This window comes from Camarhynchus parvulus, unplaced genomic scaffold, assembly GCF_901933205.1.
Source record: "Camarhynchus parvulus unplaced genomic scaffold, STF_HiC, whole genome shotgun sequence".
Classification (NCBI taxonomy): Eukaryota; Metazoa; Chordata; class Aves; order Passeriformes; family Thraupidae; genus Camarhynchus; species Camarhynchus parvulus.
Genome location: NW_022148237.1, coordinates 964549 through 981625, shown reverse-complemented (window position 1 = coordinate 981625; position 17077 = coordinate 964549). Strand labels below are relative to the sequence as shown.

Here is a 17077-nt window from a genome sequence, read left to right as displayed (position 1 = left end):
TTCCTCCTCCTCGCCCCTCCCGTGCGGGTCCCGCTCGGCCCCAGCCATGGCCCCTGCGATGGGCAGGAAGGAGTTAAAGGGAAGTGACCACCCCCAGAGCCCCCTCACCCCTTTTCAGGCTCTGCCGCACCCCCAATTCCTCCCGGGACCCCCAAAATCGCCCCCCGGGCCCCCCCCGGCCCCGCATCCTCACAACGCGGCCGGCCGCGGTCGTAAAACACCAACAGAGCCGTAAAGTGCCGCTGGCAGGGGGCCGGGGAGTCGCGAAAAAGCCGTAAAGCGCGGAGGGGCGTGGTCTAGCGCTAGGGGCGGGGTTTAGTAACGGGGCGTGGTTACACACGGAGGAGGCGCGGTTACATTAAGGGGGCGTGAATCAATGTGGGGGCGTGGCCTGGCGGCGGCGGGAAGCGCGCGCCGCGGTTTGGGCGGGAACGGCTGAGGCGGAGTTTTGGCGGGAAAGGCCCCGCCCGCTCTGGGGCCCCTCGAACCCCACCCCCAGTGCCCCCCCTTCCCCCCAGCCCCCCCGGGACTCCTCGACAGCCGCCGGCACCCGACCCCTGCACCCACCGGCCCCCCGCCCACTGACCCCCCGGCACCCACTGACCCCCCCCCGGCACCCACTGACCCCCCCCCGGCACCCACTGACCCCCCCCCGGCACCCACTGACCCCCCGGCCCCGCTGACCCCCCACTGACCCCCCTCGGCAACCCCCCACTGACCCCCCGCACCCGCTGACCCCCTCGGCCCACTGACCCCCGGCACCCGCTGACCCCCGGCACCCGCTGACCCTCCTCGGCCCATTGCCCCCGGCACCCGCTGACCCCCGGCCCACTGGCCCCCCCCCAACAGTGTCCCCTCCTTGTCCCCTCAGAGCCCTCCTGGGTCAGCCCCCCTGCCGTGTCCCTCACGGATCCCCCCCGTACCTCTCCATGGCCCCCTGAGCCCCCCAAGTGTCCCCACAGCCCCCCAGGATCTCCCTCAGGTCCCCAGAGCCCCCCCCAGAGTCCCCCGCAGCCCCCCCGTGTCCCCTCTCCCTCATCTGGTGCTCGGGGGGGTCCTGGCTGCAGATGAGCAGTGGATTATCCCCCCCCCATAATCCGACATCTGGGGGGGATTAGAGCCCTCCCGACCCCCCCAAACCCCCCGAGGGGCTCAGCCCCACCATGGGACCCTCTGGGGATGTGTTGGGGGGGCACCCCTAATCCGCCTCACCCCCCCTCCCCAATAATTAACATCTGGTTTAATTGGAGGGGGGGCCCAGGGGGCTGCGGGAGTTCGGCCAAACCAGGATTTGGGGCGGGGGGGGGAGCAGGGAGCCCTCCCCCTCCCGTCCCCATCAGCATCTGGAGGGACCCCGAGGGGGGGGAACTGGGGGGATTTGGGGGGGGCCAGGCCAGGGGCGGCCCCAGTCCCCAGCGGCTGCACAGGGACAGGAGCACCCACGGGCCAGGTGAGCGGGATGGGGGCACCGGGACCCCAAACTGGGGGGTGCTGGGGACCCCCAAACCTCCCTCCGGGGTGGGGACAGAGCCCCCTGCCCCATGGGGGGCTGCCCCCCCACATTGGGGGTGTCCCTGCCTCATGGGGTGTCATTACCCCCCTCCCCACCCCTCACTGGGTGCCTCCCCTGTAACCCCCTCTGTCCCCCCCTGCACACCCTGATGTCCCTGTGACCCCCCCCGGTCCCTGGGGTGCCATCCCCACCCCACAGGGAGTGACCCCTCCCCTATGGGGTGCCACCAGCACTGCCCACCCTGCTGTCCCTGTGTCCCCCTGCCCCACAGAGAGCCACCACTGCCCCCCATCACCCTCTGACCCCCCTCTTTGCCCGCAGCCCACCATGCCAGCCCCGCTGGTGCCCCGCTGGTGGCCCCGCTGGTGGCCCCGCTGGTGGCCCCGCTGGTGGCCCTGCTGTCCCTGTGCCCGCCGTGCCGCTGCCCCCCGGCGCCCACCCAGCCCCACGCCATCCGCCTGGAGGGTGACCTGACTCTGGGGGGGCTGTTCCCGGTGCACGCCCGCGGCCCCGCCGGCGTGCCCTGCGGGCCGGTCAAGAAGGAGAAGGGCATCCACCGGCTGGAGGCCATGCTGTACGCGCTGGACCGCGTCAACGGCGACCCGCGCGTGCTGCCCAACCTGACGCTGGGCGCCCGCATCCTCGACACCTGCTCCAGGGACACGTACGCGCTGGAGCAGGCGCTGAGCTTCGTGCGCAGCCTGCTGCCCCCCGAGGGGGGCGAGGGCAGCTGCCCCGACGGCTCGGCCCCGCGCCGGCCCCCGCCCGCGCGCCTGGTCGGGGTCATCGGGGCGTCCGCCAGCTCCGTGTCCATCATGGTGGCCAACGTGCTGCGGCTCTTTGCGGTGGGTCGGGGGGAGTTGGGGGCGCTGGGGATGTGCAGGGGCACTGGGGACATGGAAGGGAATTGGGGACATTGGGGATGGGGGACATGGAGGGACATTTGTGCCTCTGCCAGCTCCGTGGCTGTCATGGTGGCCAATGCCCAGCAGCTCTTTGTAGTCACTGGGGGTGTTGGGGGCATTGGGGGGTGTTTGGGGCATTGGGGGGTGTTTGGGGGCACTGGGGGGCTGTTGGTGACATTTGAGGGAACATGGGGAGTGTTTTGGCTGGGGGGACCCTGAGGGGACACGGGACAGCGCTGACCACACAGTGTCCTCACGGTGTCTGCTCCCTGTGAGGGGGGGCCTGGCCACCTGGTCCCCTTCTGTGCCCCCTCCCCACCCCAGGTCCCTTCCAGAACTTTCCCCCCCTCCCCCTCGGGTGTTACCCACAATCCCCTGGGATGGCAGCAAATGGCCCAGGGGGATTAGGGGGGATTAGGGACAGGGACAGGCAAGGGGGGGTCCCACAGTGCCAGGTGCCCTGGGTGTCACCCAGGTCTCCCCCCGCTTGTCCCCGATGTCCCCCTTGTCCCCAGCCCTGGGGCTGAGATCCCCTTGCCCCCTCACACCCCTCTGTCCCCCATGTCCCCTCACTCTCCCCAGTGTCCCCAATGTCCCCCCAGACCCCACCTACATCAACAGCTCCACACTGACCCGCCCATAGCGCCTCACCCCAATCTCCCCATGACCCCACAATGCCCCCAAACCCCCAATGTCCCCCTGTCCCTGACACGTCCCTGACATGTCCCCGTGTCCCCAGATCCCCCAGATCAGCTACGCCTCCACGGCCCCCGAGCTGTCGGACCCCGGGCGTTACGAGTTCTTCTCACGGGTGGTGCCGCCGGACTCGTACCAGGCGCAGGCCATGGTGGCCGTGGTGCGGGCGCTGGGCTGGAGCTACGTCAGCACGCTGGCCTCCGAGGGCAACTACGGCGAGAGCGGCGTCGAGGCCTTCGTGCAGAGCTCCCGCGAGGCCGGTGGGCTGTACTGGGCTGTACTGGGGGGTACTGGAGTGTACTGGGTTGCACTGGGTTATACTGGGCTGTATTGTGTTGTACTGGGTTACACTGGGTTGTACTGGGCTGTACTGGTTCGTACTGGGCTGTACTGGGTTATACTGGGTTGTACTTGGTTTTACTGGGTTATACTGGGTTGTACTGGGCTGTACTGGACTGTACTGGGTTGTACTTTGTTATATTGGGTTATACTGGGTTATATTGGGTTGTACTTGGTTGTACTGGGCTGTACTGGTTTATACTGGGCTGTAATGTGTTGTACTGGGTTGTACTGGGCTGTACTGGGCTGTACTGGAGTGTACTGGGCTGTACTGGGTTGTACTTGGTTTTACTGGGTTATATTGGGCTGTACTGGGCCGTACTGCATTATACTGGGTTGTACTGGGTTGTACTGGGTTGTACTGGGACGGCACTGGGTTATACTGAGAGGGGCACTGGGAGCACTGGGAGGGGCACTGGGTTATCCTGGGAGCCACTGGGCCATACTGGGATGTACTGGGAAGCTGAGCTCTGCAGGGACGGGGGAGGTTCTGGGGCCTGGGCAGGGAGGGTGGTCCCCATCCACACTGGTCCATACTGGTCCGTACTGGTTTATACTGGTCTGTACTGGGGCAGGGGGCCTGTGCATCGCCCAGTCCATCAAGATCCCGCGGGAGCCGAAGCCGGGGGAGTTCGCCAAGGTCATCGGGCGCCTGATGGAGACGTCGACCGCGCGCGGGGTCGTGCTCTTCGCCAACGAGGACGACATCCGGTGAGACCAGCGCATCCCAGTGCACACCAGTACACACCAGTACACACCAGTCCTGCCCCAGTCCCTCCCCAGTGCTCCTCAGCCCGCTGGAGTTTATCCCAGTTCATCCCCGTCCCTCTGAGCGCACACCAGTACACACCAGTCCAGTTAGGTCCCCTCCCAGTAGCTCCCCAGTCCAACCCAGTGGCCTCCCAGTCCTTTCAGAGCATCCACATGCCCTCCTAGTCCTTCACAGTCCATCCCAGTAGACTCCATTGTTCATCCCGGTAGCCGCCCAACCCATTCCAGTCCTTCCCAGTGTCCCCAGTGCGTCTCAGTAGCCCCCAGTCCCTTCCAATGCCTCCAGTCCATCCCAGTGGCCCCCAGTCCATTCCAGTAGCCCGCAGTCCATCCTAGTGCCCCCAGCCCATCCCAGTAGCCCCCAGCCCATCCCAGTAGCCCCCAGCCCATCCCAGTGCCCCCAGTCTCTCCCAGTTTGCCCAGTAACCGTGCCTGTTCCCGCAGGCGGGTGCTGGAGGCCGCCACTCTGGCCAACCTGTCCGGCCACTTCTCGTGGGTGGGCTCGGACAGCTGGGGGGCCAAGATGGCGCCGGTGCAGGGGCTGGAGGACGCGGCGCACGGGGCCATCACCATCCTGCCCAAACGAGCCTCGGTGCCCGGTGAGCACTGGGGGGGACTGGGAGGCACTGGGAGGGACTGGGAGCACTGAGAGGGACTGGGGGGACTGGGATGGACTGGGGGGACTGGAATGGACTGGGGGCACTGGAACGGACTGGGGGCACTGGGGGGACTGGGGGCTACTGGGAAGTTATTAGGAGGGACTGGGGTGAATTCAGAGGGACTGGGAGAGACTGGAGATTGCTGGGGGGGCTCTGGGGTGGGTTTGGGAGCTCCAGGGGGGTTCTTAGGGGGCTTTGGGGAGACCTGAGGAGTTCTGGGGGGACCCAGGTGGGCTCAGGAGGAGCTCTGGGGGAACTCGGGGAGGGGCTGGGGGGATTGGTGGGACCTGGGGGGTTTAGGGGGCTCATGGGACACTCCAGGATTCTGTGGGTCCCCCATGGCTCTGTGGGGTCCCTGGTGGCTCTGTGGGGCCCCCCTGACCCCGCGGTGTCCCCGTGTCCCCCCAGGCTTTGATGAGTACTTCACGTCGCGCTCGCTGGAGAACAACCGCCGCAACCTCTGGTTCCACGAGTTCTGGGAGGACGATTTCAACTGCCGCCTGCCCCACGGCTCCGCGCCCCACGGGGACCCCGCGGGGGCACCCGGCACTCCCGTGCGCAAGTGCACAGGTACCCTGCCCCACGGGGACCCCATAGAGACCCCATAGGTACCCTGCCCCATGGACACCCTATTGGGACCCCATAGAGACCCCATAGGTACCCTGCCCCACAGGGACCCCGCAGAAGGGACCCCATAGAGACCCCATAGGTACCCTGCCCCATGGACACCCTATTGGGACCCCATAGGTACCGTGTCCCACAGGGACCCTATTGGGACCCCATAGAGACCCCACAGGTACCCTGCCCCATAGGGACCCTATTGGGACCCCACAGGTACCCTGCCCCATAGGGACACCATAGAGACCCCATTGGGAACCCATAAGTACCCTGACCTATAGGGACCCCATAGGGATCCCACAGAGACCCTGCCCCAGAGACCCCATAGAGACCCCACAGAGATGCCACAGGTAAGTTTAGGGTGTCCCTGGCAGGTTTAGGGTGCTGTGGCAGGTTTGGGGTGCCGATGGAGGATTTAGGGTGCCCATTTGGAATCCCAAACCCCCCAGGCTGGGAGCGCATCGGGCAGGACTCGCCCTGTGAGGAGGAGGGGAAGGTGCAGTTTGCCATTGATGCCGTGCTGGCCATGGCAGGTTTGGGGTGCCCCTGATGAGTTTGGGGTACCCATGGCATGTTTAGGGTGCTGTGGCAGGTTTGGGGTGCCCATGTGGGGTCTCTGGTCCCCCAGGGCGGGAGCGCATCGGGCGGGACTCGCCCTACGAGCAGGAGGGGAAGGTGCAGTTCGTCATCGACGCCGTGCTGGCCATGGCCCACGGGCTGCACTCGATGCTGGGCGAGGCCTGCCCGGGCGGGGGGCTCTGTGCCCACATGGACCCCCCCGATGGGCGCCGCCTGCTCACCCACATCCGCAGGGTGGCCTTCAACGGTACTGGGGGCACTGGGAACTACTGGGATATACTGGGAGGCCCTGGGAGGGAGCTGGGGGCGCTGGAGACTGTACTGGGAATTACTGGGAGGTATTGGGATATACTGGGAGGCACCGGGAAGGGGATGGTGGCACTGGAGACCATACTGGGAGGCACTGGGATGTACTGGGGGGAACTGGGAGAGGCATGGGAGCACTTGAGACCACACTGGGATGTACTGGGAGCCACCGTGGGGCACTGGGAAGGGGATGGGTGCACTGGTAACCATACTGGGAGCACTGGTTTGCCCTTTACCGGGGCACGCTGGGGCTGGGGGGTCACTGACCTTTCATGCGGGGTGGCAGGGGGTGTCTCTGACCTATACCGGTGGTTACTGGTTTGTACTGGTCCATACTGGTGTGCAGGCAGCGCAGGGACGCCCGTGTCCTTCAACGAGAACGGAGACGCCCCCGGGCGCTACGACATCTTCCAGTTCCAGGGGGGCAACGGCACCGGGGCCTACCGGGCTGTGGGGCAGTGGGTGCAGGGGCTGCACCTGCAGGTGGGTCTGGGACCCCCGAGCCCCCCCAGAGCCCAGGGGCGCCCCCCAGGGTCAGCCAGGGGGATCCCAGTGGCCAACTGGGGGTACTGGGTGGGGGATGTCCTGTTCCCCCTGGAGGGGTGTCCATAGGAGTCTTGGGGGAACCATGGGGTGCTTGTGGGGGGGCCTCTGAAGAGGTTTGGGGTATCCATGGGGGGGTTTTGGAGTGTCCATCAGCTGTTTAGGGTGTCCATGGAGGGTCTGGGGGATCCATGAGGTGCCCATAAGGGGTTGGGATGTCCCCGAGGTGTTCAAGGTGTCCCTGGGGAGGTTTGGGGTGTCCATGGAGGGGTGTTGGGGTTTTCCATTGGTGGTTTAGGGTGTCCATGGAGGGTTTGCTGGATCCACAAGGTACCCATGAAGGGTTGGGATTTCCATTGGGTGTTCAAGGTGTCCCTGGGGAGCTTTGGGGTGTCCCTGGGGTGTTCAAGGTGTCCATTGGGTGTTCAAGGTGTCCCTGGGGAGGTTTGGGGTGTCCCTGGGGCGTTCAAGGTGTCCATTGGGTGTTTAGGGTGTCCCTGGGGAGGTTTGGGGTGTCCCTGGGGTGTTCAAGGTGTCCATTGGGTGTTCAAGGTGTCCCTGGGGAGGTTTGGGGTGCCCCTGCGGTGTCCCTGACCGTCCCCCCACCAGGAGGACGCCATGGCCTGGGGCTCCAACTCGTCGTCGCCGCCGCCCTCGGTGTGCAGCCTGCCGTGCGGCCCCGGCGAGCGCAAGAAGCCGGTGAAGGGGGTTCCGTGCTGCTGGCACTGCGAGCTCTGCGGGGGCTACCAGTACCGGGCCGACCTGTTCACCTGCCTGCCCTGCGCCTCTCACCTGCGCCCCACGCCCAACCGCACCGCCTGCCGCCCCACGCCCGTGCTGCGCCTCAGCTGGGGCCACCCCTGCGCCGCCGTCCCGCTGGCCCTGGCCACACTGGGGCTCATGGCCACCGCCTTCGTGCTGGCCACCTTCGTGCGGCACCACGAGACGCCCATCGTCAAAGCGTCGGGGCGAGAGCTGAGCTACGTGCTGCTGGCTGGAATCGCCCTGGTCTACGCCATCACCTTCCTCATGGTGGCCGAGCCCGGCGTGGGGGTCTGCGCCCTGCGGAGACTCTTCCTGGGCGCGGGCATGAGCCTGACCTACGCTGCACTGCTGACCAAGACAAACCGCATCTACCGCATCTTCGAGCAGGGTGAGGGGCTGGGGGGCACGGGGTGAGGGGCTGGGGGGCACGGGGTGAGGGGCTGGAGGGCACAGGGTGAGGGGCTGGGGCTGGGGTCTCACCCACGCCATGCTCTCACCAAGACCAACTGCATTGCCACATCTTTGAGCAGGGTGAGGAGCATGGGAGCACAGTGGGGTGGGAAGACAGGGTGAGGGGCTTTGGGGAGGGGGAGTCACCAAGGGAGGTGACTTCCAGGGCCTCCAAAAGTGTTGGGGTTCCAGACCAGGCTGAAGGACACGGGGTACCCCCACCCCTTCAGGCCAGGCGAGCTCTGGGGGTGCCAGCAGCCCCCCACAACCCATCCATACCCCGCAGGGAAGCGTTCGGTGACGCCACCGCGCTTCATCAGCCCCACCTCGCAGCTGGTCATCACCTTCACGCTCAGCGGGCTGCAGCTGGTGGCCGCGGCCACCTGGCTGCTGGTGCGGCCACCCCACGCCCTCATCGACTACGAGATGGGCCGGACCCCCGACCCCGAGGCGGCGCGGGGGGTCCTGCGCTGCGACATGGCCGAGGGGGCCATGCTGGCCTGCCTGGCCTACGCCCTGCTGCTGATGCTCACCTGCACCGTGTACGCCGTCAAAGCGCGCGGCGTCCCCGAGACCTTCAATCGAGGCCAAGCCCATCGGCTTCGCCATGTACACCACCTGCGTGGTGTGGCTCGCCTTCGGGCCCATCTTCTTCGGCGCCGCCCAGTCGGCAGAGAGGGTGAGGAGGGGGGTTTGGGGTCCCTGGGGGTATTTGGGGGGTCCTTGGGGGTATTTGGGGGGGTCTCTAGGGGTATTTGGGGGATCACTGGGGGCACACATGGTGTGGTTTCTCTTTGGGCCCATCTTATTTGGCACCACCCAGTCAGGAGAGAGGGTGGGAGGAGGGTTTGGGGTCCCTGGGAGTATTTGGGGGGTCCCTGGGGGTATTTGGGGGGGGTCACTGTGGTTTGTTTTTGGGCCCATCTTCTTTGGTGCTGCCCAGTCGGCAGAGATGGTGAGGAGGGGGATTTGGGGGGTCCCTAGGGGTATTTTGAGGTCCCCTGGTGGGGGGGGTCGCTATTTTGGGGTCAGTGGGATTTGGGGATGCCCATTCTTGGGGTCAGTGGGATTTCTGGGGTACCGTTTTTGGGGCGCAGGTGCACGTGCAGACGGCCACGCTGACGGTGTCCATGTCCCTGTCGGCCTCAGTGCCCCTGGGGCTCCTCTACGCCCCCAAGGTCTACGTGATCCTGCTGCACCCCGAGCGCAACCAGCCCAAGCGGCGCGGTGCCGACCCCCCCCCGTAGGGACCCCCGCAGTGGGGGACCCCCGGCACCCCAAAACCCCCGAGCCCCCTCCCCACAATAAAGCTGCTCCTGCAAACCCCCAGAAATAGATTTTTTTGGGGGTGAGACAGAGCTGGAGAAGGAGTGGCCGTGAGTTTATTGGGGTGCAGGGGGTTTTTTATGGGAGGGGGATCCCCCCTTTTCAGGAACCCCCCCCCACCAGCAGCTCCAGCCACCGTGTCAGAGTGGGGGGGTCTGGGGGTGCCTGTGGAGGAAAAGGGGGTTTGGGGGTCACTCCCAGGACCCCGCCCCGTGCCCCCTTGAGAGTCCCCCCAAACCCACCAAGAACCCTAAAACCATCCCCGGGATGCCCAAGTGGCTCTGGGACACCCCCAAATTGCTCTCAGTGATCCCCAAGTGACCCCCCCAGGACCCCAAAACCACCCCCAGGATCTCCCAGTGTGTCTGGGACCCCCAGAATTGCCCTCAGTGACCCCCAAACCACCTCCAGGCACCCCCCAGTCCCACTGGGAACCCCAAAATTGCCCTCAGCCCCATTCAGGTGCTCCCCCAGGACCCCAAACCCACCCCAGGGACCCTCAAATTGCCCCTGGATCCCTAAACCTGTCCCACAGACCCCCCAAATCCCCTCTGAGGGACCCCCAAACTCCCCCAAAGGACTCACAGGGATGGGGGAGGCCCCCTTTGGGGGGGGCAGCAGTTTCACTCCCCCGCTCTTGGGGTACCCTGGCTCCACCTGCAGCGTCCAGAGGGTCTGGGCACCCTGGGGGCCCCCCAGGACCTGCAGGAGCCCCAACTCCGGCTGCCAGTCCAGGGCGAACCTGGGGGATCACCAGGGGGTTGGGGTGAGCCCCCCAATGAACCCCCAGCCCCCCAATCAACTCCCCACCCTGGCAATTACCCCAAAGCCCCCCAGAACTGCCCCAAAACCCCCCTGACCTTCTACAAAGACCCCCCAACCTCTCCCACAGCCTCCCCAATTAACCTCCTAAATGCCCCTACCCCTCCCAGTTACCCCCTAGACCCTTCAGACCTACCCCAAAGACCCCCCCAACCTCCCCCAAAGCCCCCCTCACATGTTCCTCAGGTGTGCCACCTCCTCCCAGAGGCTCCAGCTCTCCCAGCAGCTCTGCTGCAGCTCCAGCAGCCCCGGGCCCAGGGGAGGGGGCAGCCCCAGGGGGGGTTCCTGGGGGGAAAAGGAGAAGGTGGTGAGACCCCAAAACCACCCAGAACCCCCCAGATCAGTCCCCAACCCCAAAGTGCATCCCCACAAATCTGCCTGACCCCCCAAAATTCCCTCCCCCCACAGATCACAGTGCTCCCCCAAATCCCTCCCAGTGCCCCCTCGGCCCCCAAATCCTCCCCAGCCCCCCAAAATCCCCCCTGAGCCACTCACCTGCAGCTGGAGCTCCCCGCTGGGGGGAGGGACAGGCGAAGGGGGGGCAGGGAATGGGAGGAGCCAGGAGGGGGTCCCAGCTCCAGCTCCAGCTCGGGGGTCCCTGGGGAGGGGGGCAGCACCCGGGCCCCTGCCAGGGTCTGGTACAGCTCACACGAGGCCTTCACCCTGCGGGAAATGACAGTCTGTGGCTGGGGGGGACACAACCACCCCCTAAAATTCCTGGGTCCTTCCCACTGTCCCAGGAGCCCCACCTGGAGCCCTAGTGGGTCCCTGCCAGGGCTCTCCCCCACATTGGAGGTCCCCCCCAAACTCCCGGGTCCCTCTCAGGACCTCTGGACCACCCCCCAAAATCTCAGGGGTTCCCAACTCCACAGCTCAGCCTCCTCACCTGTGCCGCTGCCATGACCCCCTCACCTGTCCCCACCCCTGGCCCCTCACCTGTCCCCACCCCTGGCCCCTCACCTGTCCCCACCCCTGTCCCCACCCCTGTCCCCTCACCTGTCCCCACCCCTGTCCCCTCACCTGTCCCCACCCCTGGCCCCTCACCTGTCCCCACCCCTGTCCCCACCCCTGGCCCCTCACCTGTCCCCACCCTTGGCCCCTCACCTGGCCACTCTGTCCTGCAGCCCCTGCAGGTCCTCCCGCCGGCGGAGCCGCTGCAGGCGCCGCTCCTGAACCCGCCGGAGCAGCTGGGGGGAGAAAGAAACCCCAAATTTGGGGGGAAAAGACCCCAAATTAGAAGGGAAAGAGACCCCATATTTAGGGGGAAAAATATCTCAGACTAGGGAAGAACGAGACCCCAGATTTAGAGGGGAAGAGACCTCAAATTGGGAGAGACAAACTCCAATCAGCAGGGGAAAAGACCCCAAATTTGGGGAGAAAAAGACCCCAGACTGCAGAGGAAAGAGATCCCAAATTGGAGGTAGACCCCAAAAGGGGGAGAAGGAGCTGAGACCCGAAGGGAGAAGGAATCCCAGGATGGACCCCTCGATGGGCAGGGGCACCCCAAGGTGCAGGGGAACCCCGAAGTGTGTCCCCCAAGTCTCACCTGGTCCCGTCTCTCTGTGGCCTCACGGACCTTCTGCTTCAGCTCTTCTTGCTGGGGGGGAGAGAGGGACAGCACCCATGGGAGCCCCCAGCCCCACACTGTGCCCCCAGAGGAGCCCCCAGACCCACACTGTGCCCCAGAGGAGCCCCCAGACCCACACTGTGCCCCCAGAGGAACCCCCAGACCCACACTGTGCCTGGAGGAGCCAGAGGAACCCCCAGCCCCACACTGCGCCCCCAGCCCCACACTGTGCCCCAAGAGGAACCCCCAGACCCACACTGTGCCCCAGAGGAGCCCCCAGACCCACACTGTGCCCCCAGACCCACACTGTGCCCCCAGAGGAACCCCTAGCCCCACACTGCGCCCCCAGCCCCACACTGTGCCCCAAGAGGAGCCCCCAGACCCACACTGTGCCCCCAGAGCAGCCCCCAGACCCACAGTGCCCCCAGCCCCCCTAGAACCCCCCAAGACCCACATTGTGCCCCCAGTGACTCCTGCCCCCCAGTCCCCCCCATCTCCTCAGCCCCCCTGGGATCCCCCAGCCCCCCTGGGACCCCCCAGCCCCCCTGGGACCCCCGTACCTGTTCCAGCTGTGCTTCCAGGGCTGCCTTCCCTCGCTGCAGCAGCTGCTGGCCCCGCTCCAGCTGCTGCAGGGCAGCGGGCACGGCCTCCTCCAGGGCCCCCAGGGCCTCCCCGTACTTCACCTTCAGCTCCTGCCAGCGCCCCCGAGCCTGTGCCACCGCCTCGCCTGGGGGGAGCCCCACATCAGCCCCCCCAAAACACGAGGGACCCCAAAAGGGACCTGGGAATCACCGATCCCTCCCAAAGGGGTCCCAGGAACTCCCAAACTCGACCCAGGAACCCCCAAACCAGACCCAGGAACCTCCAAACTCCTGCCCCAAACTGGACCCCAGAACCCCCAAACCCCTGCCCCAAGGGGACTCAGGAACCCCCGAAGTGGACAAGGAGACTCAAGGGGTTTTGGGGTTTGTGGTGTCCACACGCTCTCTGAACAGAGAGAAATTGTGAGACAAGCAGGGAAGAAGGAAAACACAATTCTTATCTCGTTTGCTGTGCCTGTGCTGTGCTAAAGCAGAACGTGACATGGAGATCGTTTACCCAAAGCAAGGATGTTTTGTTCCCTTGGTCTATCGGGGCCAACAATTGTGTGTGTGTGGGACTTTCACGAGAAAATGAGAGATAAGAGCAGCTGTGAGCAAGAATGAGTGCATGGCAAATCCAGTTTAGGTGAAACGTACATAGTACAGTATAATAAAGTAATTTTTTACCCTTCTGCTGACGGAGTCAGATGCATCATTCTCTCTCTCCCCTTTGCCAGAGTTGCCTTTGATTTACAATAGGCCAACCCAAGAGTTTGGGGACTCAGGGGGTTTTGGGGGGGCTCACACAGGCTGAGGGCAGCTCTGGGTCCAGTTTGAGAGCTCAGGAGGTTTTGGGGTTCAGTTTAGGGGGTCAGGAGGTTTTGGGGTTCAGTTTGGGGAGTTAAGGGTTTTTTGGGGGGCTCACGTAAGTTGGTGGGCGCCAGGGGCTGCCCCGGGTTCTCGATGACCCCCAGGAGCATCTTCAGCACCCGGAGCTGGGACAGGAGCAGCTTCTGCTTCCTCCGGGTGTCCTGGGGGGCAGGTTTGGGGTGTCACGGGAGATTTGGGGTGCCAAGAGGGTTGGGGGAGATCATGGAGCAGGTGTTAGAGGTGTGGGGGAAAATGGGGTGTGGAGAGGAGAACTGGGGGGGGACAAAGGAGAATTTTTGGAGGAAAACAAGGGGGCGGAGAGAATGATAGAAAGTAGGGGAGTTGAGAAAGTTTAGCAGATAAATATGGGAGTCACTAAAAGAATCAAGGCCAGATAGGGCAGGTTTGAGAAATCTGGGGGGGTTAGAAGTAACTTTACGGCAGATGAGGGGGTGTTAGGGAGCAAGTGAGGAGGCCAGGGACAGCTGTGGGGCAGACGTGGGTGCTGCAGGTCTATTTTGAGGCGCTGTGGGGCAGTTTTGGGGTCTCACCATTTGATGTTCCACCAGCACCCGGGTGGGGACATCACCCTCCTCCTCCTCCAACTCCAGGGCGGCCTCAAGCGCTGCCAGCGCGCTGGGGACAAGCGCGGGGACACGGGTGAGGATGGAGGGGACACCACCCAGACCCTCCAGGAACGAGGAGATCCCCCCGATATCCCACAGCGACACGAGTGGGGACATGGAGACAACGAGGACCCCTCCTCGGACCCCCGTGGGGATGAGGAGACCCCTCAGCGACCCCCTGCCCCCATCCCCTCCCCAGAGCCCTCAGGATACGTGAGGGCACCGACACACTGCAGTGCCCCGTGTGGGGCTGGGCGTCACCCCTAGGAGCCCGTAAGGACCCGGTCACCCCTCAGGGACCCCAATGGCACCCAGTGAACCCCCCGACGCCCCCGCAGGGTGGTGGGGGCCGCTCCCGACGCCCCCGAGCCAAGATGGCGGCCGGGCAGCCCTCAGGGGTTCCCGCCTTGGGGGGGGTCGCGCGCTCACCCCCTCGCGCGCTCCAGCCGCGCCGCCATTGCCGCCCGGTCTTCCCGCGCTCCCGCCTCGCTCCGCCCACCCTGGCGGCGGCGACCAATCAGCGCCTGCGCCCACCCTGTTTATGCCTAGCTGACCAATCGCCGCTCGCATCTGTTCTCGCTAACCAATCACCGCGTGAGAAAGGGAAGGGCGTTGTCACTGACGCACAGTGCAGCCAATCGCAACGCGCGGTGAGAAAGCCACGCCCCTCACTGCCCTGGAGCCCTTAGAGCGGCCGCCGTGATGGGCGGGGCACTGGGAGGGACTGGGTTAAACTGGGAGGGACTGGGTTAAACTGGGAGGGACTGGGTTAAACTGGGAGGGATCACTGGAGTCCCAGTGGGGCCAGGGGCTCTCCAAGCGGCCTCTCCCTTTAATAATCACACGACTCCTCTTCCCACACCCCCATAGGGGGAGGGGCCTTTATTCCCCCCCAGTTTGGGGAGCAGGGTGGGGGAGGGGTGTCCCCCAAGCTGGGGGGGGGACACACAGGACACCCCTCCCCCCATCATCGCCGCCGCCGCCGCTGCACCACGGTCCAGCCGTCCGAGGGGGGCGGGGGTGTCCCGCACTCCATGGCCTGGGGGGGACAATGACGTCATCAGTGTCACACACACCCCCAGTGATGTCATCAGCGTCACATGCATCCTTGGGGACATTATCGGTGCTCGTCCCCTTCCATCACAGGGGTCCTGGGGGTCCTTCTCCTTAAATTCGGTGACACCATCACGGCTCCACCCCCATCCCAGCTTCCCCCTACTTGATGACATCATCAGGACTGAATGACATCAGCAGGAATGACATCATCACCCCCTAGCCCCTCCTCACTTGGGGGTCCTGGGGAGTCACCACCCCCCAATTTAATGACATCATCAGGATCCCCCTCAGGGTTACACCCTATGACATCATCACCACATCCCCACCCCCTTTGATGACATCAGCAGCACCCTCCCAATCCGATTGGCTCCCAAGCAATGACATCAGCCACACGTGACATCATCCCAATGACGTCACCCCTCACCTCCTCCTCTTCCTCGCCGCTCTCCTCCTCTTCCTCCTCCTCCCCTCGCTCCGGGGGGCTCCGGGGGGCTGTGGGGGGGGTCCCGGGGGGGCTCTGGGGGTCTCCCCCCGGGCGGGCGGTGGCCAGGGCGGCGGCCAGGGCGGGGCCACGCCGGGCCAGAGCCCCCAGGGCCGCCCCCACCCCCCCAACGTCCCCCCCCCGTGCCCGGGCAAAAAGGCTCAGCAGCTCCCGGCTCACCTGCAGGGGGACACTGGGATGGACTGGGAACCACTGGGAGGGCACTGGGAGGGATTGGGAACCACTGGGAGGGGGGGACTGGGAACCACTGGGAGGGACTGGGATGGACTGGGAACCACTAGGGATGGACTGGGAACCACTGGAAGGGCACTGGGATGGACTGGGAATCACTGGGAGGGCACTGGGATGGACTGGGAACCACTGGGAAGGGCACTGGGATGGACTGGGAATCACTGGGAGGGCATCTGTCTGCACCACTGGTTAGTACTGGGGGAGGACTACTGGGGGGCACTGGGGGACAGGGACCAGGAAGGGTACTGGGAGGGGGACAAGAGCCACTGAATCACAAGGGATGCTGAGAGCAACCTGAGGACAAACTGGGCTGTACTGGGAGCACTGGGAGGTGTCGGGGGAGCCGGACAAAAGCCACTAAAAGCTGAGAGCGAGGCACGCTGTACTGGGAGTGTCGGGGCTGGCGCTACTGGTCCGTACTGCGTACTGGTCTGTACTGGGAGCCCACCTGCTGCAGGCTGCCGTCCTCCACCACCGTGTCGAACTCGTTGTCCATCACCTCGGCCAGGAAATCCTCCACCTCCTCCTGCTCCAGGTCAGCTGAGGGGGGATCGGGGGGGTGTCACCTCTGCCCCTCCCCCCCCCGACCCTCCCTCCCCCCGGGGTGGGGGAGGGGCAGCACGCACCGTTCTGCGCGAAGAAGTCGAGCAGCGCCGAGCTGAGCCACGCGGCCTTTTCGGGACCCTGCGGGCCCCCGAAGCCCTGCGCCACCGCCAGCTGCGGGGACAGCCCGGAGAGGACATGGGGACAGCTCGGTGCCCCCTCTGTGTCCCCAAGTGCCCCCCGGAGCCCCCTCACGCTGCCCCCGCCTCACCTGCAGCGTCGCCCACCCTCCCCAGCACAGCTCGCAGCTGTCCCCAGTGCCCCCCCCAAGGTGTCCCCAGGTGTCCCCGGTGTCCCGCTCACCTGCAGCGCCGCCCACCCCCCCAGCACGGCCCGCACCCCCTCCGCGAACAGCGCCCGCGCCTCCACCCCGGGGGCCGCCATGACGGCGCTGCGCAGGCGGCGCGGCCGAGCGCCGAATCCGCGAGCGAGCGGGGCACGGAGCGATCCCCGAATCACCGATGGACGCGTGAGGGCGTGGCATGGGCGTGGCAAGGAGGGGCGTGGCCACAGTCAGAGGTAGGACGGGACTACAGCTCCCGACAGCCTCCGCGCGTCGGTGGTCACGTGAGGCGGGTGAGGGGGGGCGCGGGGGCTGGGGGGATATGGGGGGATATAGGGCACAGGAGGTTGTGGGGGATATGGGGCACAGGGGGATATGGGGCACAGGAGGTTGTGGGGGATATGGGGCACAGGGGCTATAGGGACACAGGTGGTTATGGGGGATATGGGGCAGCGGGGGATATGGG

General features: G+C 65.6%; 3 protein-coding genes across 3 annotated transcripts; 1 reads left to right on the top strand and 2 right to left on the bottom strand.

Annotated features, from left to right (window-relative positions):
• Positions 1 to 58: 58 nt before the first annotated feature.
• On the top strand, positions 59 to 9391 carry LOC115916238 (metabotropic glutamate receptor 6-like). Its single transcript, XM_030969927.1, is given in 12 exon segments — positions 59 to 83; positions 1835 to 2358; positions 3158 to 3374; positions 4029 to 4164; positions 4669 to 4823; positions 5292 to 5453; positions 6130 to 6327; positions 6733 to 6869; positions 7539 to 8082; positions 8431 to 8726; positions 8728 to 8823; positions 9242 to 9391. Coding segments are annotated over 12 exon segments (2640 nt in total).
• Positions 9392 to 9503: 112 nt separating this feature from the next.
• On the bottom strand, positions 9504 to 14414 carry LOC115916288 (trichohyalin-like). Its single transcript, XM_030969991.1, has 10 exons — positions 14366 to 14414; positions 13862 to 13946; positions 13366 to 13471; positions 12420 to 12586; positions 11839 to 11889; positions 11397 to 11479; positions 10788 to 10955; positions 10468 to 10577; positions 10056 to 10212; positions 9504 to 9635 (listed from the first exon to the last, which is right to left on the bottom strand). The coding sequence occupies exons 1-8, from the start codon at positions 14392 to 14394 to the stop codon at positions 10475 to 10477; spliced, it is 792 nt and encodes a 263-aa protein (XP_030825851.1). The 5' UTR covers positions 14395 to 14414; the 3' UTR covers positions 9504 to 9635; positions 10056 to 10212; positions 10468 to 10474.
• Positions 14415 to 14734: 320 nt separating this feature from the next.
• TSR2 (TSR2 ribosome maturation factor) lies at positions 14735 to 16712 on the bottom strand. Its single transcript, XM_030969926.1, has 5 exons — positions 16632 to 16712; positions 16352 to 16442; positions 16174 to 16265; positions 15417 to 15653; positions 14735 to 14975 (listed from the first exon to the last, which is right to left on the bottom strand). Exons 1-5 carry the CDS (start codon positions 16710 to 16712, stop codon positions 14904 to 14906), a joined length of 573 nt encoding a protein of 190 aa, XP_030825786.1. The 3' UTR covers positions 14735 to 14903.
• Between the last annotated feature and the right edge of the window lie 365 nt (positions 16713 to 17077).

Coding starts and splice junctions, on each gene's coding strand:
- LOC115916288 (XM_030969991.1), bottom strand. CDS start 14,394: ATGGCGGCGCGGCTGGAGCGCGCGAGGGG. Junction 13,947..14,365: donor CGGCTGGAGCGCGCGAGGGG/GTGAGCGCGCGA, acceptor GCTTGTCCCCAG/CGCGCTGGCAGCGCTTGAGG. Junction 13,472..13,861: donor TGCTGGTGGAACATCAAATG/GTGAGACCCCAA, acceptor CCTGCCCCCCAG/GACACCCGGAGGAAGCAGAA.
- TSR2 (XM_030969926.1), bottom strand. CDS start 16,712: ATGGCGGCCCCCGGGGTGGAGGCGCGGGCGCTGTTCGCGGAGGGGGTG. Junction 16,443..16,631: donor GGGGGTGGGCGGCGCTGCAG/GTGAGCGGGACA, acceptor CTGTCCCCGCAG/CTGGCGGTGGCGCAGGGCTT. Junction 16,266..16,351: donor CGACTTCTTCGCGCAGAACG/GTGCGTGCTGCC, acceptor ATCCCCCCTCAG/CTGACCTGGAGCAGGAGGAG.